This window comes from Acartia tonsa, chromosome 3, assembly GCF_053477335.1.
Source record: "Acartia tonsa isolate MP-2025a chromosome 3, ASM5347733v1, whole genome shotgun sequence".
NCBI classification, from domain to species: Eukaryota; Metazoa; Arthropoda; class Copepoda; order Calanoida; family Acartiidae; genus Acartia; species Acartia tonsa.
Genome location: NC_137262.1, coordinates 55,988,804 through 56,013,858, shown reverse-complemented (window position 1 = coordinate 56,013,858; position 25,055 = coordinate 55,988,804). Strand labels below are relative to the sequence as shown.

The 25,055-nt window shown below is 30.5% G+C and overlaps 1 protein-coding gene across 1 annotated transcript in view; it reads right to left on the bottom strand.

Moving 5' to 3' along the window:
- The window catches only part of GlcT (ceramide glucosyltransferase), a 144,743-nt gene that overhangs the window by 38,809 nt on the left and 80,879 nt on the right, over positions 1–25,055 (bottom strand). Inside the window, exons 9-10 of the mRNA XM_080154608.1 lie at positions 11,153–11,246; positions 902–981 (exon numbers count right to left, since the gene is read on the bottom strand). Of these exons, the coding sequence (XP_080010734.1) occupies positions 902–981; positions 11,153–11,246 (174 nt within the window). The remainder of the gene's footprint in view (positions 1–901; positions 982–11,152; positions 11,247–25,055) is intronic.

Below are 25,055 nucleotides of genomic sequence, written 5' to 3'. Positions count from 1 at the left end.
AAAATTTAAAGGGTTTAAATAATATAAATCAATATACCTAAATAAAAATAAAAAGTTATTAAGAGTTATAAAATGTTATAAAGGGTTATACAATGTTATAAAATGTTAAAAATACAGAAAATATCTAAAAAAAATGTAAAGAAAATTTGTAAAATTCTCCCTTGAACCTTTATAAAAAAGCCCCTAGAGGCTAGGGGCGAAGCCGCTAGTTCTCTATAAAGTGATACTTGCAACGGGCTAAAATGACCCCTCCCCTTCTACTGGATGAACGAACTGATCAATAAATGAATTCCATGTCAGCAAGCTGAATTGTTGACAATTTTTCCCTCTTTCATAATACCCACGGATATTCAACATCCATTCAGGAAATTTAAGGGATACTTATTGAGCTGCTACGCATCTAAATAGTATGAGGTAAAATATACTCGAGCTTAATACATCATAGTAAAAGTCATAGACAAGGAAATATAAACTATTTCACTAATTAATGAGAATTGCTTTTTTAGAAAAAAAAAGAGAGGGATAGATAAAGAGAGAGAAATAGAGAGAAAGAGGGTGAGAAAATCAGATAGTAAAAGAAAGAAAGATAAAGAGATAAGAACAGGAAGGACATTGGACTGTAAATCACAACGGTACCCAAAGTTTTATGTTACGTTATCATTTTCGGAGGCAAAAAAAAAACATTGGGTAGTTTAATTGAGTCTTGATTAGTTGGTTTCAATCTAGGAAAGTCCACACTTTTTAACCAATAATTTAATCTGATAAAAAAGTAATTTTGTGTTATCATCATTGGTGATGAAGGCTAATTTATGTTCCATTGTCTTATCCCTTAAGATTCCTAGATAAAAAAGAAAGGAAGGGATAGAAACACAGCAAATAAAAGTGTATGAAAAAACCTTACCTGTATACTCTTGGCAAAAAAGAAGTCTTCGGCCAGGTAACATCCAAAAGCTGGAAATCCTCCAGCCTTGTCCAGCAATTCTGAAATCAATACAGCATTATATAGATAGTATCATAGTAGATTGAGACAGATAATTTTGTAGATAGGTGGTAAGATAAATAATTAACTAGATGTCTATGACGGGTAGCATTTAAAGCTGGAATTTCTCCAGTCCAACAAAAAACAGATACGGCGGTTTCTCTCAAAGTGCCTATTATTCTGAGATAAATTAAAAATAAGCTTATTATTTCATTACTTTAGGTTTGATTGATTGATTGATTAGCCATAGTTTCTTAGGGTTTGGACCTAAGTAGTCATGGAGTAGGTTGAGACACTTTTGTATAGCCACTAGGGCTATCAAGCTCCACGTTCAAGCACATTATGACTGACCTGCTATCTCATGAGAGCTACTCATTATTACCTCACCCTCGCCGAGCATGGCAGGTGTCCCAAATTAAGTCACCGTAATGAATGAAGCTCTCTACAGAGGAGCTTGGGATAAGGGAAGTACTGATATTATGTACGTGACTATTGAGTATCCAAACTTACTCAATAATCCCCTTCTTACACAACCAGGGGAAGTTGTGTGATTATTATTGCGAAGAGAAATTCGAGTCAACACATCGAGAATTGAACTCGATCTCTTACCATCATAGTACAGTGTGTTACCACTGAGCCACGATGCCTCTTTACTTTACTTTAGGTTAGGTTGTTTTGGTTACTTGGTACTAGGTAGTCCCGAAGGGTAGGACATAGGGAAAAATTAAACCCCCTTTATTTTCAATTTATTTCAAAAGTAAAGGCAAAGAGAGGTTTTCAGTGCTCAATAGATTACACCATAAATACAGCTAGTTCCGATGAAATGCTTGACTGTTAGAAACCAATACGATTTATATAGGAATTGTGAAATAGATAGATATTTAAATTGTAATGCATGGATGGTTAGATTGCAACCAAATGCAAAAAAAACCTTGAATAAGCGGAAAACCTCAATTATTCATTTAATAACCACAAATTTTAAAACTTATTAAAAAGATGATTTTATCTATTTTTTCCTTCTGATTACGCTTTTATTTTGCGTATATTAGCTAAAAAAAGTTTAATTTTCCAACAAAATAAATGGTCAATTTAGGTTAACTCTTTTGAACCTGAGGTGGATTCTTAAAAATTAGGGTCGCTGCCTCACCAAAATTGTTTTTGTGAATCCTCCAAAATCACATAAAAAATCTACCAAAAGAAGGTGTATCAACTATTTTTTTTATAGCTAGCCGGTTCTTTTAGTAAGTAGTAGATGTAAAATTTTTCATAGAATTCAGATATGCAATCGGTTTTTTTGTAGACCTCTTATTTTTTAAGTAATTTAAGTTTAAAAAAAAAAAAATTAAGTCGATTTTAAGGTACTAAAATGCAACAAAAAAAGAAAGAAAATGGTCATTATGAACAAAAATAGTAAGATCTTTAATTTGACACCTTACTTTTTCAATTCTGTCAGGTAATTATTGAAAAAATCGATTTTTTTAAACCCACGAGAATAAAAACTTTGAACTTAATTTTATTATTTCACAAATAAAAAAATATGGGTTCATATATACCATTAGAATCAGAAAAATAAACGAAAAATTTCGGTGCCTGATGTGTTGATTTTTTTCCTTGTTGGGGAATAGAATAGTTGGTGCGCGTCCTTTTTATGAATATACTGCTTTGAACCTGTCGCGTTCCTGTGAATCACCGCTGTGATCCTATTCCAAGCTCCCTGACTGCTGTAGCTTTAGTGTCGCCTTTACAATGCCAGCCACCCAACCTAATCCTCCAGGTGACCAACCTTTGCAGACCACCAGGTCTCAGCCACAGCAACCCCCCTCCCATCATACCAACAACATAAACAAGGATTTTGAACAATTTTGGTCATATTCAGACAACAACTTAAAGAAAAAGTTTCACAAAACTACCGATCAGTTAAAATCTTTTGCCAGAAATAAATGTCTAATCACGTTTTTAAAAGATTGCATTTGTAAAAAAGTTGTACCAAAAACCTTTATCATAAAATATGATATTAACCCAAATTTTTCTGAAAGTAGCCGTAACAAATTCAATAATCAATTGAAAAATCTGCAAATTGAAAATCTTAAAATATGCATCAAAGAATTGCAAAGTAAAGAGCCAGAATTATTTCAAACTTTCTTAAGATTAAAAAATGACTTATTGTTACATTTAATAAATTCGGAAATTCAAACTATTACCAAAGAATTTGATATAAGATTAAACAAATATATTCAGAGTGAAACACATAAATATAAAAATAAGTTGTTGAGGTTACAAATTAATAAGCCAGTGAGAGCCAACACAGTGAGAGAGAGAGATGCCCAGAGAACAGAGCCGAGTAGAAAGTCACGCAGGTTTATTAAACGTAACAAATATAGACGTAAACTTAAACAGCTAAGCCGCAAACCAGTGCAAAATCTTGTGATTAATTACAGCTCTAATATTTTAACCAATGATCAAATTAATTTAATGAACAAACATACGTCATTTGTTCCATTGCCAGATAAAGTTAATTTAACTCAATTGTCTTATGATTTTAAACGGTTTTCTCGTAGTATGAGATGGAGAGAGAAAAATGCAGATGTAGATTTAACAGCATGTCCTGAGAAAATATTCAATGTTAAAAAATTCGGTTTGCCTTCTAATGCCCCCTCTGCGCCCCTTGGAAATTTTTTATATGGAGTAGAAAGTGATTTATCTATTCTAAAAAGTAAAAAAGTCTATTCTAACTTAAAAGAAAGTGAAAAACAAGCCCTCCAATCTCTAGTTGCTGAGCAAAAAGAGGGTAATATCGTGATTCAAAAGGCGGATAAGGGAGGGGCATTGGCCATTATGGATCGCAATGATTACATAAATAAAGTAGAATCGGAACATTTGAATTCTAAAATTACCACTCAAGATGGTACCTGCCTACCAGTCTATCGACGTATTGATCCGAGCATGGTTAAAGTACATTATTGTAAAATTAAAGAAACTGTTGAACAAGCAGAAAATAGGGGATTAATAAACAATGAGTTAGCCGCGCAACTTTTGCCGGACCAACCATCTGAGGCACGCGCGTACGCGATGCCTAAAGCACATAAACCTGTTGCTGATGGAGAAAAACTACCCCCAACACGCCTAGTTATTAGTGGGTGTGCATCCAATACAGAGAATATTTCCCACTTTGTAAATCATTATTCTAAACATATTCCAGAGCAAACTGATTCTTTTATTCAAGACACACCTGATCTTTTAAGGTTTCTGGAGGAAGCAAATAAAGGCCCAGATATTCCAAGCAATGCAATTTTAGTCTCAATTGATGTAGTAGGACTCTACCCTAACATCCCTCAAGATGAGGGAATAGATGCTTTTAGAGAAGCCATGCATGAACCTAAATATGGCCAATCAAGTATGTGTATAAATTTTATAATAACACTCTTGCAATATGTGTTACAATTTAACAGCTTCATTTTTAATGAAAAATTTTACCTTCAAGAGTGGGGTACCAGTATAGGTACAAAAGTAGCCCCAACTTATGCAAATATTTTTATGAATAAACTAGAAACCGAAATGCTTAAAAAGTTTAAAGGAACGCTTCCGGCCTTTTGGAAACGTTATATTGATGATATTATATGTCTATTTGTTGGAAATGAAAATGATTTGTTAAAATTTTTGACTTTTATTAGTTCTTATCATCCTACTATTAAATTTACATGTGAATATAGATTAAATGATGTTATCGTTAAAACCAAATGGAAAAATGGCAACCTTGATGTTAATAGATTACCAATTGGAAATGTAAGACCTAGGTCAATTGATTTTCTTGATTGTACAATTTGGATTAATGATCTTTGTAAATTTGAATGTGATTTATTTACAAAAGATACAGACAGAATAACTTATTTAATGCCTCAAAGTTGTCACCCCAGTTTTATTTGTCGCAATATACCTTACTCTTTAGCATACAGATTAAAAAGAATTTGTACTTCAAATGAAAATTTTCTGTTAAGATTAAATGAACTCAAAATAAATTTATTAAGCCGTGGTTACAATGCCAAAATTATTGTAAATGCCTTTGACAAACTCAAAAATATTCCACGCAGTAAAACTTTAGAAAAAGTAATTCATCCAAAACAAAATAATAGAGTAATGTTTTCTTTAACTTATGACCCAAGAATTATAAATGTAAATGATAGTATAAAAAAGCACTATGTTATTGCAAATAAGGATCCCAGTTTTAAAATATCTTTTCCGAAAATGCCTATGGTTGGGTACAAAAGAGCACGCAATTTAGGCGATCACTTGATCCGTGCTAAATTGTATCCCATCCATAGGTATGAAATGAGAAATAGAAATGGTTTCTTTAAATGTAGTAAACGAGATATTGGTTGTGATTTGTGTAACCATAGTCAAAACATAACAGAACATGTTGCTAGTCATTCAAAAAAGAAATATCCTATAAAATCTAAAATTAAATGCTCTGATAGTTATATTATTTATTCAATTCAATGTAAAAAATGTGATATGCAATATGTAGGCCAAACTACGACACCTGTGTGTAGACGCTTTAACAGCCACTCATGGGATATCATAAATAAAAAGAATGAGAAACCTGTACCAAAGCATTTTAACAGTAGAAACCACTCTCATTCAGATATGATTTTTACACCTTTTGAAAAATTAAATAAAAAAGATAAAACTTTATTAGATGTTCGTGAAAAATATTGGATTTTAGAAAAAAATACTGTAATCTTTGGATTAAACAGAAATTATTAATTGCCAGTTGCAACCTTAAAATTTTTTTTCTTGTACCTCCTTTTTTTGTCTTTATTATAAATAACATTTTTGTAATAGTTATTTAACCCTTTAAACAGATGATTTTCAACAACCACCCAAATTTTGACCATTTTGACCGCCTGTATTGTTATCAAACTAATTTTCCCCCAAAAAACTCATTCTATTCTTGACAATGCACGAAGATACTGCTAAATTTTATGTGAAAAAATGTATATAAATAACCATGTAAGTTGTTTTATTTTATAGAATTTTTTTATTACATATTTTAAATTTACATAGTCCTGTTGTTACTACGCTTTTTGTTGATATAATTGTCCTTGTTTCTTTAAATTTTGACCATTTTGCTAAAATGATTTGTTATGTTATTGTGTATATAACCATTTCTTATACTTTTTTGTGAAAAAATTTAATATTTTTTTAGACCCTGATGATGTTTATGCCAATAAACGAAAAATTTCGGTGCCTGATGTGTTGATTTTTTTCCTTGTTGGGGAATAGAATAGTTGGTGCGCGTCCTTTTTATGAATATATTACGAATCCATTGTAAGCAAAATTGAAAAAAAAAGTTTACAATATAGTATATAAACTACAATAAAAGGAATTATATGAAAATATCATATTATGTTGTACAGGCAACGTCTTAATTCTTCAATTGAGTATAAAAATGGGAAGGGGGTAAAGAGGGGGTAAAGAGGGGGTAAAAAAGGGAAAACAATAGTGTTGTCTGAACAAAAAAAATAATTGGCCATTTCTGTAATTTTTTAATTTTTTAATTTTTTTCAATTTTGCTTACAATGGATTCGTAATATTTTTCTGATTCTAATGGTATATATGAACCCATGTTTTTTATGTCTGTTTGAGAAAATATTTAGGTCTAAAGTTTTTATTATACCGAGGTTAAAAAAATAGATTTTTTCAATAATTACTCAACAGAATTTTAAAAGTAAGGTGTCAAATTAAAGATCTTACTATTTTTGTTCTTACTGACCATTTTCTTCTTTTATTTTGTTGCGTTTTAGTACCTTAAAACCGACTTAATTATTTTTTTAAAAAACTTAAATTACTTAAAAAATAAGAGGTCTACAAAAAAAACCGATTGCATATTTGAATTCTATGAAAAATTTTACATCTACTACTTACTAAAAGAACCGGCTAGCTATAAAAAAAAAGTTGATACAACTTCTTTAATAAAATCATAGAAGGGTTTTTTAACATACCTAAGATTTTATTTTAATTTTTGTCGATTTTTATATGATTTTGGAGGATTTTTACCAAAAATCAATTTTGGTGATCTGGCTACCATATCCAATTCAGCGATGCTTTTATTTTTTAAGAATCCACCTCTGGATAAAATTAGTTTTTCCTGCTACTGTGTTGTGCTACCTTTTAATTGATGCATTTTTAAAAGCGATGCTTTTCTACGTTTGGGTTGTGTTAATCCGTCTGTTGAGACATGTAGATTTGATCGAGGATTTATCTTGAATGAAAATTGGAAAAATAGAGACTCATCAAAAATGATTAACATAAGCCCATTTTATCAAAGGAGTAGGTTGCGCTAAAAATCCGTAAAGGTGTGAGTTTTAACGCTTAAAATAGTAGTAGAACGATAATATATGATAAATATTTGTATTTCTTACTGAAAAGAACTATAGACAAATTTTTTTTCTTCAAAAGTTAACATAAATTATTGTTCTACTACTGTTCTTAACTTAAAACTCACAACCTTTACGGATTTTTAGCGCAACCTACTCCTCATAAAATCTCTCAGAATAACCACGTATTTTATATCCATTCCTGTTTTGAATGTTGTCATTCTTGTTTAAATTAGAATTTTCTGCATTTTGTTTTTATTTAAATTTGAAACCTAATTTAGGTTTAACCTGGTAAGTTTTTAAATTCTAAAACAAGAAAAAAAATTATTTTTATTCTAGAAAATGACGAACAAAAATTCTAAATAAGAGTAATTTTTTTTTGTTATTAAAGGGAAAACCAAAATCTAAATTAATATAATTTTTAATTCTGTTATGGACTTGCAAATAATAAAACTTTGATAATGGAAAGAAAACGAAGTAGCGTATTTTTACAGTAGCAGTTCTCCTATTTCTAGCCCCTGCGGGAGGCTTTAACCCTTCGGAGCAATTACAAACATTTACCTAACCTAACCTAAAATAACCTATCAAAAGCTACTGTGAAAATACGACGAAATCGCTACTTATTTTTTTTCCATGATTGAAAAAATCAAATAGCTCATTGAAATTACAATTATTTTTGTTTAAATTTCGTAATATGAGAAAAGCTCAACTTCAATGCAAATTACAGTATTATTTTTTTTAACAGGAAAAAATATAGGATCATCAAATGCTATCAATAAGTCAAACCTACACTAAATGTAAAAACCTACACCCTCTCAAAAATCCTTTTACGTCAATGACGGAAAAGTAAATATTTAATAAAAAAAAGTATACCAATAAATGTTATTCAAAATAAGAAACCATTTTTTTTTGGTTCGAAGCTTTTCTACATGTTCAAGTTTGATTGGTTGGTAGCTAAAGACGAGGGATTGGACACTAGAAACAGTAATAAAACTATACTTTAAAAAAAAGTTTGTCTCAGATGAGTGAGAACTGTCTAATTTGGCGAAAAAAGGCAAAAAATATTTCGGCGGGAAACGGCTGTTTTCGGTGGGAGCGGCGGTTCCTCCGCCGTTTCTTCACAGCTTTACAGTTCTATATTATTCTCCTCAAAAGCAACTACTGTGTCGAATTTTAGAGCTGTAACTCTTTTATGGGCTGAGATCATGCAAGTTTTACTTTTCGTTTCAAAAAGTGGCACATCCGCCTCCCCCCTTTAATGAAAAGAAGGACTGTCATATTTAGTTAACTTTTAGACTTTAAGCTAATTTTCAGAATTGTAAGTAAAGGTTGATTATCCTAAAGCTTACAGGCGGCTGACGCGCTGCTTTAGAGCTCTGGTAATAATCACAATAACTTTATCTAGTATGTCATAATAGCCAGTTTTTATAATTTATTTTAAAAAACTTTTATGATTTATACACAATTATCATCTATTTTTAAAATTCTGTAACCTTACGGTAAACGGTCCAGCAACATATTTTGATACAAACAGACGTCTTTTATATAAGGATACAAATATAAAAGAAAATTATAAGGAAAATCATTAAAATTTTAAAAATCTACAAAAATTATTTTAATGTAATATTTTATTAAAAAGAAAATAAATATTTGTATAAAAAAAAATTATGTAAATATAGAAAATACATTTACGTATTCTAGTTTTTTTTTTGTAAGAGTACTAGTTACTTTTTCTTGTGTGAAAGAATCGTTCGATAATTTTCAAATTTATCAAATTTTAACTCATTTCCCAAAGATACTTCTGTCAACTGACAAAGTGAAATATAACCTAAATTCTTATTGAATAACCTTTAAAGAAAGTTCTGAAGCTTGCATCTTATTTTACTATTGGTAAAAAAATTTCTTTTGAACAGTTACAGTGTATCTTTGCTACTAAAAACATACAAGCTAAGAATAATGGATATAGAATATACGTGAATTTTATGACAGGGAAAAAATTGTCGTCCATTTAGATTGCTAACAAGAAACTCATTTATTGGTCAGTACGTCTATAAGGAGGGGAAGGAGATGGCGTAAAGAGGTTGATGGGGTTATAGTTATTTTTGCCCACTGCGAGTTTACCTTTATTACAGAACATAAAAATCTGGTGTAACATCCAAGTAATAATAAATCCATTCTTGGAATGCATGTAAAAAAGGGGAAGATAATAGGGGGTAAAGTTCAAATTATCTATAAAGAATGCAAAGAATAAGTTCATAGTATAAAATTATCAATTAACAAAGAGATAAATAATTTTTGCTCTTATCATCAAATTTAAGTTCAAAATACTTTTTCTGAAAAATATATTTGACCTCAATAAATTTTTTTTAGAGGATTTTAACATCTTTAAAACAAGAAAATATGGGGAATAAAGAATAATGGTATATTCTAGTTTGGCTTCGAAACTTACTAATATCTGCTGGACTAAAAAATCATTTATAGCATCGTGTTATATTCAATTTCCCGCGAATATTAAAATAGAAATCATAAGAATATTTTACATTTTAATATCTACGGAAAGCTAACTATAATACGATGCGAAAAATAATCACAAATCTTTCTAAATGCCTAATGTCTCAATCTTTTACAATTTCCGTTTTATATAAATTATCCTGTCCCTGTTTCCGTGCAGGGTTTCGGATCCGGATCCGCATATTTTTGAGTCCAAGGATCCGGATTCGCAAAAAAATGCGGATCCGGATCCTTGGACTCAAAAAAATGCGGAAAAAATGGAAAAATCTACCTAAATTTATATAAAATCTCAGACTTTCTCTTGATGAGAGCCAATCTTTAAGGTTTAGGTTCAGACTTGAAAATTAAAAGTATTTTTGACTTCGAATTAAAGAATAAAATTTTTTGAAAAATTTTGTGATTTTATTTTTATTGTCAAGGATCCGGATCCGCATACAATCAATGCGGATCCGAAACCCTGTTTCCGTGAATGAAAAACACGTATCAATCTTTGAGTAAATTAGCACAAAACATAATAGGATAATAGGACAATTTATATTAGAATTGCAACAAAACTAGAACAAATTTGTGCTTTAGCGACATAGCGAAATTGTTATTTTATAATTATGCCATTGCATTGCAAGGACAATTATGGCATTCTAGGCAGGAATCTAAAGGGATAAGACAATGGCCGATACGCAAAATTACCCCTTCTGTAGAATTAATTAGTGGTAGAAACACAACCTATCATTTAGTAAATGTCCCCAAAGTTGTAAAGCCAACGAATAAGAAAACGTTATTACAAAACTTTGGGGACTGGTGTAATAAACAGCACATTGTCCCATCTCTCTCTGAGTTCTAGGACAGTTTTAAGATATTAAATTGTTACAATTTTTAGTAGCACAGTAACAAGTTAATAGGGAAAATGGTTAAGATTGGCATATGGGTTAAATATGAATTGAGAAAATGGAAAGGTATTCCACTTCTCTTGGTTGTTAAATACTGTTTAGTGACGTTTATTCGATCAGACAGACCAACACACTTTTTCCTTGGGCAGCTACCCTTCAAATACATCTCACATGATATTCTAGTAATGTAGCTAGTACTTCCAAGTTAGATCTTGGATATCAAGAGGAACAAAAAAAAAGATAGCTAGGTATAAATAAGAATGAAATAAAAATAGCCAAATACTAAGAAGATAGAATAAAATAGCTCGACATCAATAAGACAGAAAAGAAATAGCTACCTATATATCAATAAAATAGAAAAAAAGAAACCTAGATATCAATAAGATAGCTAGATGGCTTACCTTTTCTCATTAGCGCAGACATTCCTGTGGCACAATTAATTCCAATCAAATTTGCAGACAGGTAAAAACGGGCGTGGCTGGTTCCAAAGTACACCTAGAATAACATAAACATGAACATTAAATTTTATATAAGGGGGGGGGGGGAGTTCTGACACATTTGCTTAAACCTGGTATATAGGCTTTATCTTTGGACTGAGAGGGTAGGTTATAAAAGATAAATCATTCTTATATGATGAATTTTCCCAAGTTTTAAGATTTTTTGGATAAGCCTCCAGGTTCCGGAGCTCCAGGCCTCCAGGTGGTCTCTGGACAGGTAAAAACTAAAAAAATTGTTTTTTTAAAGAGTTAAAGGTCAGCTTATGAAACAAAATATGCATGTTTTTTATTCAAATATGTGAATAACATTCAAAAAGATGCATATTTTGTTTTATGAGTTGACCTCTAACTCTTCAAAAAAAAATTTTACAGAGGCCACCTGGAGGCCTATCCAAAAAATCTCAAAACTTATGAAAATTCATCATATTAGAATGATTTTATCTTTAATAACCTATCCTCTCAGTCCAAAGATAAAGCCTATATACCAGGTTTACGCAAATGTGTCAGAACTCCCCCCCCCCCCCTTGATAAGGAACTGGTTATGGTCATTAAATCAATTTTGCTGGCAGATGTTTCCAGCTTTTCCACATCAATATATCAAGATTTCAGCCTTATTGATAAAACTTGATTAAAGTGGGACACTTGCCATACCTAATGCTATGGGCAGCGTTGCGGAGCCGTTTGATTTTGGTGCGGCTCTGGCTCCAGCTCCGGCTTCGACCCAAAATCAAGAAAAACTCAACATATTTTTTTTGGCCATGTCTATTTTTGACTTTTGAAAGTTTTAAAAGTTCAATTTTTGATAAAAATGAACTTGAAAAACTTAAAAAGGGCATTTGCACATGACAAAACAGAGTTACCAAATTATAATTAATAAAAAATCTCTTTATTTATCTAGTCCGGAGCCGTTTTTTAACGAAAATTACGGCTCCGGCAAAATATGGCGGCTCCACGGCTCCGGCTATGTGTATACATAATTAATATCTCTTATGATAGTTGGTAACACGTAGGGCAAGAGTAAGACGAATGGTTAACGGACCCAACATGTAAAATCCTCAGAATGAAAAACTCAAGGCATCAAACTTTTAAATTTATTCAACGTTTCGAGGGCAAAACTGCCCTCATCATCAGGAACTAAACAAAAAAATAGCAATTAAAATTTATAAAAATATGCATTTTAAGTCAATTATTACTTAATATATGTTTTATAGGCATTTTTACATATAAAAAAAAAGAATTAAAATTCCCTATGGTTATACATTGATAACAAATAAAGTGAATAAATAGGATATATGTTTATACAAGGTTAATTAAATGCAAAGTAGGGCAGTTTAAATAACAAAATAGAATTAAATTTGAAATAAAATCTTACTTTTTTTTCGTCCATGTACATTATTAACAAAACACAAATTGAAACTGGCAAATTTTTGATTGATTTTTGTAAATTTTTTGAAAGTTGGACGGTCAAATTAAACAAGTTATTAAATCATTTGCTCTAGAAAAAACTTCAGTATAGGGGCAGCTTTACAGATTAGTCTTTAAGTAAAAGTTTGACCAAGAAAATTTTTTTAAAAAAGATGAGCAAATGTAACAAAACAAAACAAAAATTTTTTTTTATTGCAACTAGCAAAAAGGTACATAAAATTGTCATGAATTTATATTTAAACCATTCAACTGTCTCCTTTTCTCTTATCCAATATTTTTCTCTGATATCCAACAGAGTTTTATCTTTTTTGTGGAGTTTTTCAAAAGGGGTAAAAACCATGTCTGACTATGAATGGTTTCTACTGTTAAAATGTTTGGCAAATGGCTTTGAAATTTTTTTGTTTAAAATATCCGAAGAATGAGCATTAAATCTAACAGAGGCAGCATTAGAAGTTTGTCCAACATATTGCATTGGACATTGTTTACACTGAATAGAATAAATTACAAAATTATCTGAACATTTAATATTTGACTTGATTGGGTACTTTTTTTGAGAAAAACTGGCAACATGTTCAGAAATATTTTGACTACGATTACACAGGTTACAACCAATATCTCTTATGCTACATTTAAAGAATCCATTTCTTTCTCTTAAGTTGTATCTCTGAGTAGGATATAACTTGGCTCGAATTAGGTGTTCACCTAAATGTCTTGCTCTTTTATATCCTATCATTGGCATCAGAGGAAAAGTTTTTTTAAAAACTGGATCTTTAATTGCTAAAGAGAAATGTTTTTTCATAGAATTAGATACAGAATCAATACGAGGGTCATATGTTAAACAAAACACAGGGCAAGGGCAAGAGTAGTAGATCCCTATACAATAACATCCCAAATAATACACATAGCTACAGCTGTACCTTTGAGTGTACGACCTATACAATAACATCCCAAATAATACACATAGCTACAGCTGTACCTTTGAGTGTACGACCTCTGTAAGAAGTTCTAACTGTACATATAGTAAATAGTTTTACCTAGGGTTGGCAATCCGTATCCGGAATCCGCCCAATTTTTGGGCTAATTTTGGAATCCGAATCCGGATTCCGTTTTTTTAATAGCGGATTCCGGATTCTTAATTGGTATGCTTAAATTAGCGTCTTGAGTTTTTTTTCTTTCAACTCTCGCTTTTTGAAGGCAAAGATTATCATCATTATATATAAAATCTTTTAAAATCTGGTTCGATTCTCGGAAGTGAATTATAGAGAAGACCAAGAACATTAATTTTTAGGACATATGTAGCACTTAATTAAAAAAAAAAAAATAAAAAGCCTTTTACAATACTGCTAGAATCCGTAATCTTTTAAGAATCCGGAATCCGAATCCGGCCCAAAAATTCGACGGATTGCCATCACTAGTTGTGCCTGTCTTGGCCAAAGCCGTCTCCATACTTTTTTCTCTTTAGTTATGGCCGAGATTCGAACCAAAGAAAATAAATATGCTTACAGCTGCAAAGCTCTAGTTACAGGCTGCAATTAACATAAACAAGAAGAAAGACAAAACTTTATTTTTATCTAATCCTCCCAGTTGCACAAAAACGATTTCTTTTTTGCAAATAATAATAGAAAATTGTAAAAAAAAAAATAAGTGTAACCACAATAATAATATTAGTAATAATGTAAATAAACAATAAAAGTACAGGGTGTTCAGGGAAAAAAATAAAAAGTATGTCCAAAAATTTTAATCTGGACTGTCAAATAGAAAAGTGATTTTCAATTCTTTTTCTAAGTTTACTAATCTAAACAAAAATCTTTCTATACTACATGTACCATGTACTTATTTAAATACTAGCAGTTACGCCCCTATCATTCAACCGGTATCCTAAAACTTAAAACGAAAAAAACAGCCTAAAACCATTACAGGGCTTTTACGAAGGTTACCCAAATGGATCAATAGTTGACAAAAAAAACTTACTACTTTACATAATAAAATTGACAAATGAAACTTATTCTGTTTGCTGTTAGTAATTTCTCTCGCTGAAAATTTAAAACAGCTTATTTTAACATATTGCACTTTTTTTACGAATAATTGTCATTGCTAAAATATTTTTTGGTCATTAAAACAATGAGTTTCATTATTTTAAAATAATTAAAGCAAATTAGCTCAAATGTGTCTAGCCCATAAATCGATATATCATTACTTGGATGTTTTACCAGATATACCACTCTGATAAAGTGGTGCTCGCAGCTGGCTAAAAAACAATAGCGCGCATCCACCCTTTTACTACATCCCCTCCCCTCCTACTAGAGGAACAAAATGACCAATACAATAGGTCCATATTAGCAAGCTAAATTGACTACAAATATTCCCCTGTCAATATATCCACGTATATCCTATATACATTAGCATATAGGACTAATGATGGCTGAAATATGCAGCTTAATTGAAAAATATAAACAAAAACAATGTTTCCTAACGTTGTTGTACGTCTTTAAAACTACTGTCATGTCTAACTCTACGGCAATTCCTACCTCATGGAAAAGAAATCCAACAAAGATTAATTCTTTAATTCAATCATTTTAAAATAATTTCCAGAATGGCTTCGAAACCGATCAATATCCGCTGGATTAGAACCTGTTCTCAGCCATACTGAAAAATCATGCATAGCATTGTATTACATACAATTTTCCAAGAATATTAGAATAAAATAATAAAAGTACAAAATTATTTTTAATCTTATAATTTTTCATTTAAATATCAGCGAAAAGCTGTCTATAATACGATGCGATATTAACTATTATTATCGAATTTTAACCTTTAAATATTATCTTGATAATTCTCAATTTAATATTTTGAAGGGTGGAAAGTTTTGAACAAAAATTGTTGCTTGAGAAACTTGGTGTTTTGTTAGAATTCATTTTAGCCTGTCAGTGTTCATATAATACACACAATTTTTAAACTTTAGATAGATAAACTAAGGATCTAAAGGGATAAGATAATGGCTGTTTAATTGATGCACATCCCTAATGATTAAAACATTTGGACACTTAATGAACCAACCAATCAAAATTCATTAAAGTCCCCAAGGTTGTTAAGCCAACGAATAGGAAATATTCGTTGGATAGAACATTTTATGATTTAATTTAACACTATCAGTTCTTAATTCGTAAAAAATCGTCAATAAACAAGGATATTTGTTGTTATTTTATAAATAAGAGTTGCTAAAACAAAATGTGTTTTTCTTCTGCAAAATTGAAACATCTTTCTATTATATTGTGATGTTAAAAGGTTTAAATTGAAGGTTACACGAATATGGATATAGAATGTACGTGGATATTATGACAGGGGAAATATTGTCGTCAATTTAGATTGCTAACATGGAACTCATTTATTGGCAAGTTCGTTTATCTAGTAGGAGGGGACGGGGGTAAAGGGGGGATCATTATTTTACCCCGCTGCAAATTTCACTTTATTAGAAAATCTGGTGTAACATCCAAATAATAATATATCCATTGCTACAGGAATATTCAAAATAATTGAATATTAAAAGTCACTGTTTACACTTTAAACAAATTTTGTCGAAAATAAATCCGCCAATGGAAAATATTTTTTTTTTTGAAACCAATGAAAAGTATCTTTTTAAACCAGCAGTATTAAAATAAATTTTAGTAATATGAGATTGAAGAAATCCAATTGTATCTAATAAAACCAAACAAAAGTTAAAACGAGTAAAAATTTCCTTTTGTAAGATACTTAGAAATAAGGAATAGGGAAAAAATTGATTTTTTCCTATTCCCGTAATTCAAATTCTGTTTAAACTGAAAATGTTTGGAAGAATGTAACAGGCCGTAGATCGTTTAATGGCCATTGTCCTTTCCCATCACGAGAAAAAACAAAGAATAAAGGCAAATATATTAGTTGTAATTGCTAAGATCTCAATGGAGACACAAAGAAAGGGTCATACATTAGAGTTAATATTAATAGACTACCAAATAAAGATACAAAGAAAGGGTCATACATTAGAGTTAATATTAGTAGACTATCAAAAGTTAGACACAAAGAAAGGGTCGTACATTAGAGTTAATAATAATAGACTATCACAATGGAGACACAAAGAAAGGGTCATACATTAGAGTTAATATTAATAGACTACCAAATAAAGATACAAAGATATGGTCATACATTAGAGTTAATAATAATAGACTATCACAATAAAGACACAAAGAAAGGACCATACATGAGAGTTAATATTAATAGACTACCAAATAAAGATACAAAGAAAGGGTCATACATTAGAGTTAATATTAGTAGACTATCAAAAGTTAGACACAAAGAAAGGGTCATACATTAGAGTTAATAATAATAGACTATCACAATGGAGACACAAAGAAAAGGTCATACATTAGAGTTAATATTAATAGACTACCAAATAAAGATACAAAGATATGGTCACACAATAGAGTTAAAGATAATAAATCATCAAATCTAGGTATTTAACTTAACTAAACTAAACATAATAACTTTGCTAGGTGAATAAACTTATAAAATACCCTCATAAATAACTATCTGTATTGAGATGTTGTTCTCATATGAATAATCAAGGAAGGTTTACTCTAATATCCTGATAAATTTGGCTGAAGAGAGTTTTTTCTCAATCCCCACGGATAGATTAAGAAAAGTACATTGTAATACCCCCATACTAATCACACTCTAGGTTTGGCTATACTAGATTCGTTGCTTTTATTTGCTCAAGGTGCCAAAAAATATAATTTGAATAAGAATATTTTTACGAAATAATCTTCGAAAAGACATATTTAAATTGTTCGAATTTTAAAATAGCAGGTTCTTTTTAAAAAGAAGAAAAATTTAATTCTTTGTTGCAGTATTTATTTTATAGCCAAAGAAAACTTTTATATTTCTTATTTAATTACAGTTAGACATAAACAAAGCATTTGACTTTGAATTTAAAGACAATGTTTGATTTTTATTGAAAATAAAACCATCTATTTTTTCAAGTATGGTGACATGTCTTTAGGTGTGTTACTTAAAATTTTTAAAAAATCTAAAACGGCAAGAAAAATAGGTATCCTTTTTTAAGAAGACTCGTATAACTTTATAATATTAGCTTTTTGTGAAGTATCCTAAATCTTTACAGTTAAATTACCATGCATAATATCTATATGTGATCTTAAAAATAGGTTAATGTTGGTCCGTCCGTTTGTCCGTCCGTCCTGTAATGATCATTACATAGATGCATCAGGGTATGACACAGCTGGTCTGTCCGTCCGTCCTGTAATGATCATTACATAGATGCATCAGGGTATGACACAGCTGGTCTGTCCGTCCTGTAATGATCATTACATAGATGCATCAGGGTATGACACAGCTGGTCTGTCCGTCCTGTAATGATCATTACAGAGATGCATCAGGGTATGACACAGCTGGTCTGTCCGTCCGTCCTGTAATGATCATTACAGAGATGCATCAGGGTATGACACAGCTGGTCTGTCCGTCCTGTAATGATCATTACATGGATGCATCAGGGTATGACACAGCTGGTCTGTCCGTCCTGTAATGATCATTACAGAGATGCATCAGGGTATGACACAGCTGGTCTGTCCGTCCTGTAATGATCATTACATAGATGCATCAGGGTATGACACAGCTGGTCTGTCCGTCCTGTAATGATCATTACAGAGATGCATCAGGGTATGACACAGCTGGTCTGTCCGTCCGTCCTGTAATGATCATTACATAGATGCATCAGGGTATGACACAGCTGGTCTGTCCGTCCTGTAATGATCATTACATAGATGCATCAGGGTATGACACAGCTGGTCTGTCCGTCCGTCCTGTAATGATCATTACATAGATGCATCAGGGTATGACACAGCTGGTCTGTCCGTCCATCCTGTAATGATCATTACATAGATGCATCAGGGTATGACACAGCTGGTCTGTCCGTCCATCCTGTAATGATCATTACATAGATGCATCAGGGTATGACACAGCTGGTCTGTCCGTCCTGTAATGATCATTACATAGATGCATCAGGGTATGACACAGCTGGTCTGTCCGTCCATCCTGTAATGATCATTACATAGATGCATCAGGGTATGACACAGCTGTAAAATAATTGTAAAAAATCATCAATGTTGCAAAACCTTTCAACACTCGAGGGTGTTCAAACAAAATTTCTTACAAATAAATGTAAACTAAAAGAATTTCTACTGTATCCTATCATATAAAAAGGATTTTTTTTGTGTGAAGCTTAAGATCTCAATAACTACTAATCCGATTGTTTTCTTTATTGTAGATAAGCTTTAATACGCCTTGTGATGGTTTTATGCTATATTTCTAGAACTTGTTATACAGGCATTGGTAAAAGGATAGTGAAAGTATCTCTATAATAAATTTGCTGTTTTACATAAAGTCTTAATTCTCACCCCATTGGCCTATATATAAAACCTCTTTTTCCCAACCTTCTATTCTCCCAGCCCCCTTTTTCTATTGGCGCTAGTAACCATAAAAACTTTATGTTTATTCAAAAATGTTAAAAAAGCATACATAGACAGTTTATTTTTTTTTTATTTTTTTTTAAGTAAGCCTACTTCTACTATGTCAGATGCGTGAAATTATTTGTAAGGGTAATAACAAATAGCTATCAAAGACGAACAAACTAGAGGTTTGTTACCCATATGCGATAAAAATACAAAATTGAATGAAAATATAGACTATACAAAATGAACACCCCTTAACCATAAAATGTAATGATACCAATTGAGGAACCTCTAATGGAGACACAGAGATGGACAGATGGATAGATAGATAGATAGATGGATGGGTAGATAGATAGATGAATGGATAGATAGATGGATGGATAAATATATAGATAAATAGATGTTTGGCTTGATGAATGGATATATTTGGTGATGGATGGATGGAAAGATAAATGGATTGATAGACTGAATGATGAAAGGATGGATAAATAGATAGATAACAGACGGATAATAGTATAAACTGTTAGATTCTTGGATGAAGAGGGAGATAGAAAATTGATTTTTAAGTAAAGGGACAGAAGAACTTATAAATAAATTACTGGATTGACTATATGATAGAAAGATAACTTTATATGAAGATGCAAGTTATAAAAAAAAACTCAATTTAAAGATATGGGAGAAGAATTGATCCTAAAACCATTTTTTCTGTGTTTTATTATCATGACTTTTTCTATTTTTATCAGGTAATGACAATTCTACAAAGATTGAATAAAAAACTTATTGTTTCTTTTACAAGCAGTTTTGTAATAAAATTCGGTGTGTTTTATAAAAAGAGTCCTGTAACAACTTAACACAATATTATTAAAAGCAGGGAAGGAGGACATTGAGCTTTTATTACTCTAGTTCCCTGAGTTTTCTTATTCGCTGGCTTAACAATTTTGGAAACTTTTATTGAATTTTATTGTTTGGTTCAATGAGTCGAGTGTCCAAACATTTCAACCACTAATTGTAACCTATAGAAGAAATAATTTGTTGTGTAATCACTGGGGATGTACATCAATTTATCGGCCATTTTCTTATCCGTTTTGATTCCTGGATTAAAAGAGCGTGGCTACTCTTCACTGTAGACTTAATTAAAAGGTTAGTACGTAAATATACAAATGTTAGGCTATTTTGTTATTGAATTTGACATGCCATTGCCGAAATCAATTTTTAACTGATTTGAACATTGAAAAATATATTAAAATATTAAAATCTTGCAAACTATACAATTACATCTTTTGCATCTTTTGATTACTTGTTTAAATAAAATCAAAACAAAGTACTATGAAAATGTGCATTTTAATATAAAAACATGTAAAGAAAAAATACTGAATAATTAAATACTTTTAAGATGTCTTTTTGTGCATTTGAAAAACATAGAATATAAAAATGGATAAAATAGCAAGCAAAAGGTTTCTTCTATCTAACAATATTTTTGAAGATTTTTCTTGGTTGAATGATAAAAATTTTTAGGTTTTAATTTATCCAGTGAGGTTAAATTTTAAATTATTGTCTTCTAGTCAGGGACATCTAAGAAGGGGCGAAGGAAGTAAAAGGTTGGACAATATAATATTAGATTTTAACACCCCTAAATAATTTTTTTTTGAAGGGTGGAAAGGGTAGTGATAAAATAAAAAGCGTAGACATCCTTGCTTATAGACTTTTTCCTTTTCAGTATTTACCTGTTCTACAATCTACAAATTGTTTTTCTAAATACTTTACCCCCTTCTTGCAGGGAAAGAGAAGACTTGGTGCTGTTAATTACACTAGTCCCCAAAGTTTTATAATAATATTTTCTTATTCATAGGCTTAACCACTTTGAGGACTTTTATTGGATTTTAATTGGTTGGTGCATTAGGTTGAGTGCCCAAACGTTTCAACCTCTACTTACAATCTACAGAAGGGGTATCACCATTAGTAATGTAGATCAATTTAAATGTCATTGTCTTATCCCTTTAGATCCCTGGCTTCTTGTTTTACAAGAAGAGTAAGACAAATTATTTGCTTGTAGATTAATGATTCAAAATTCTAAAGATAAATTGATCAGACAAATTGGTACATCTCATGGAGAGAGGATGACAATTGTAGATAAATTAATTCTCTCCCAAATGTTAAGAAATATACTTGACAAAATTCAACACAAATCCTTGGGGATTGAATTAATTTACATTCCATTGTCCTATACCTAAATACCTGGTAAGGCTAGACCAATCATTTAGCTGTAAGGAATTATTTCTGAATGGGTTCTGTCAATTTTTAAGATTAAAAGATTTTTATTTCATAAAGAGTAATTAAAACAGCTTAGATTCCCTCTTTATGTCTGTATATCTATGAAAACAATCCTTGTGAAACATATGCATTCATTGTTCTTAAAACAAGCACAACAATTTAGCACTCTAATAGCTTTTATAACTCTATTGTCTAGATTAATGAATAGAAACATTATAGATAAAGACAACACAACAATTGAGCACTCTAATATAAATCCTAAATCTATTGTCTAGATTAATGAATAGAAACATTACAGACAAAGACAACACAACATTTGAGGACTCTAATATAAATCCTAACTCTATTGTCTAGATTAATGAATAGAAACATTATAGATAAAGACTTGTGGTATAAAACTGTTGCTATAGATAGGCTGAAAATTTATCAATACTAGACAGTACAAGAAACAAATAGAAATGAATCAGGGCTCGGCAGCCGCCTTCAAATTGTGAAATTTTCTCAGTCGTTATTAAAATTCCACATACGTGCTGCACTATTCTATGAAAATCTAGAGCCGAATAGCGAATAATCGCAGCTGAAAGTAAAATATTAACCGCAAATTATTAGACAAGACGCTGCCGCAAGTGTTTAATGTACCTAAACCGCTCTAAAAATGCGCAATTGCTGAGCCCTGGCTTTAGGTTTATAGTTGTGTACAACTAACAAAACATAAGAAAATTATTAGTTGAGAAAATATAATTTTAAAATCAATACTATTTGTTAAAATAGGCAGAATAACTTAACTTATAATTCCATTAGTTTTAATGTATTTAAATTGAAAACAAGGGCGTTAATTGTAATAGTTACGTAGCTTGAATATGAAAATAATTCAAATGATACAAAGCCAAAAATTCTAAATAATGAAATGAATACAAGATATAACATAATTACACAACCTAAAGATTAAAATTATTTATGGAATTATTTTGAACACTGTTAGTCTGAATCAACCAATCAAGATTTAAGCCACCAAAAGTTTTATAAAGGCAACGAAAGAGAGATCGTAGCTACCAGCAGAGATAGTCAACACTTATACAGATAGACAAACAGACATGAGATAAATACGAAAAGCAGTATTGCTTCGCAACAACAAAAATCCATTGATAGAATGCATAAATGAAAATGCATTATTTAGAAATAGAAATTCAAGAAATTTCATTCCTTTTTAAGCAATAAAACTTATCGATTGAAATAATTAAAATAAGTAATATTCAAATAAATATGTTTTAAAGGGAAAAAAGTCCTATAATTAGGTTTTTTATTGTTCCATTAAGATCTCACTAACCACTGAACGAGTTTAGTTCTCCATTTTAGTGAAGATCTGTATAGTTTCTAGGTTGGTATTAGGCTATTTTTATAAAGAAGGTGTATCAACTTTTTCACTTTTTATTTAAGATAGCTAGCCGGTTCTTTTAGTAAGTAGTAGATGTAAAATTTTTCATAGAATTCAGATATGCAATCGGTTTTTTTGTAGACCTCTTATTTTTTAAGTAATTTAAGTTTTTTAAAAAAATAATTAAGCCGGTTTTAAGGTACTAAAACGCAACAACATATAAGAAGAAAATGGCAAGTATGAACAAAAATAGTAAGATCTTCAATTTGACACCTTACTTTTAAAATTATGTTGAGTAATTATTGAAAAAATCAATTTTTTTAACCTCGGTTTAATCAAAACTTTGAAGTAAAATATAATCTTCCACAGGCATAAAAAATATGGGTTCATATATAACTTTAGAATCAGAAAAATATTATGAATCCATTGTAAGCTAAATTGAAAAAGTTTTATAAAACTATAATAAAAAATATAAGTTTATTTTAAGAATCATAATTTTCGGCTTTAAAGGGTTGAACAACTTGAAAACTTGAAACTTGAAATAAACCTAAATAAATATACATACAATGTAACAGATATTTTTTAAACACAAGAAACAATAAAGCATTTTTAACTGCATTGTTTTGAAGTTTATAAACAGATTGAAGCATATTTGTTCATAATTTTTCGTTCTTTACATGTTATGTAAGTATCACTATTTTCATTGTAGTATCTATTGTATATATTCTATGAACATTATCCTTTTTTTTGTCAATTCTATTGGTTGAGGTTTTGAGGTTAAGCTTCCTGATAAGTCAATTTTTGAGACTTGTGATTGGCTAGTTTAATAGTTACAATTAAGTGTTACCTGTAAAAAATAATACGTTAGGCCATTTTTATTATTTTTATTTTTTTACTTTTTACAATTTTGCTTACAATGGATTCGTAATATTTTTCTGATTCTAAAGGTATATATGAACCCATATTTTTTATGCCTGTGGGAGATTATATTTTACTTCAAAGTTTTGATTAAACCGAGGTTAAAAAAATTGATTTCTTCAATAATTACTCAACAGAATTTTAAAAGTAAGGTGTCAAATTAAAGATCTTACTATTTTTGTTCATACTGGCCATTTTCTTCTTTTATTTTGTTGCGTTTTAGTACCTTAAAACCGACTTAATTATTTTTTTTAAAAACTTAAATTACTTAAAAAATAAGAGGTCTACAAAAAAAACCGATTGCATATCTGAATTCTATGAAAAATTTTACATCTACTACTTACTAAAAGAACCGGCTAGCTATCTTAAATAAAAAGTGAAAAAGTTGATAAGCCTTCTTTAAGACTTGGGATTGTTTTAGACTATTTTCATGCCTCCCCCCCTCCCACAATGATTATAAAAAAAATAATGCTAGGGACGCAGCAACTAGTTTAAGAAAGGAATTTATTGTTCAATAACATGACAGAAAAAGAACCTTAGTTACATATATATATCAAGGAGGAAGAGGTAAAGGACAAAAAGTTATCTACATCACTTTCTCTACCAAATATAAGTATAACATATAAGATTTATTGGAAGAATAATATTTTATTATCAATTGTTCCATCCCTGTATCCCTGTATATATCCAGAGAAGCTTGAAGAAAGATAGAAATTGCCAATAATTTTTGGAATAGTTTTTCTCGTATTCATTTGAATCCGGTGGATAGGAACCGGTTCTCATGAATACGAAAAAACTATGTCTAGCATCGTATTATATCCAGTTTTCTACGAATATAGAAATGTACAATCATAAGATTAAAACTAGTTTTTTTAGCCGGTGCCTTCGGCACCACGGGGCTTAAAAAACTAGTTTTAATCTTATAATTGTACATTCTATATCCGCGGAAAGCCGTTTATAATACGATACGAGAAATAAATATTACAACACACAAAAGTTTTGTCCATTCTAGTAGAGGTAAAGTTGATAAGTTTTTGTTTTAATGACAAACTGTTTATCAATCTTAATCTTAGGGTTCAATTAAAAGACTAAATTGATTTAAATTGATTTACATCACCAATGATGATAAACAAAATTTCCCTTCTGTAGATTGAAATTAGTGGTTTAAACGTTAGGACACCAACCAATTAACATATTAAATAGATCATTACATTAAGACACTTAAGTAGAAAATCACGAAAAAATTGGGAAAACCTGGCAATAATGAATCTAAAACTATTGCGTCTAAAACAAGGAAGAAAGGAATGCTGAGAAAGAAAAA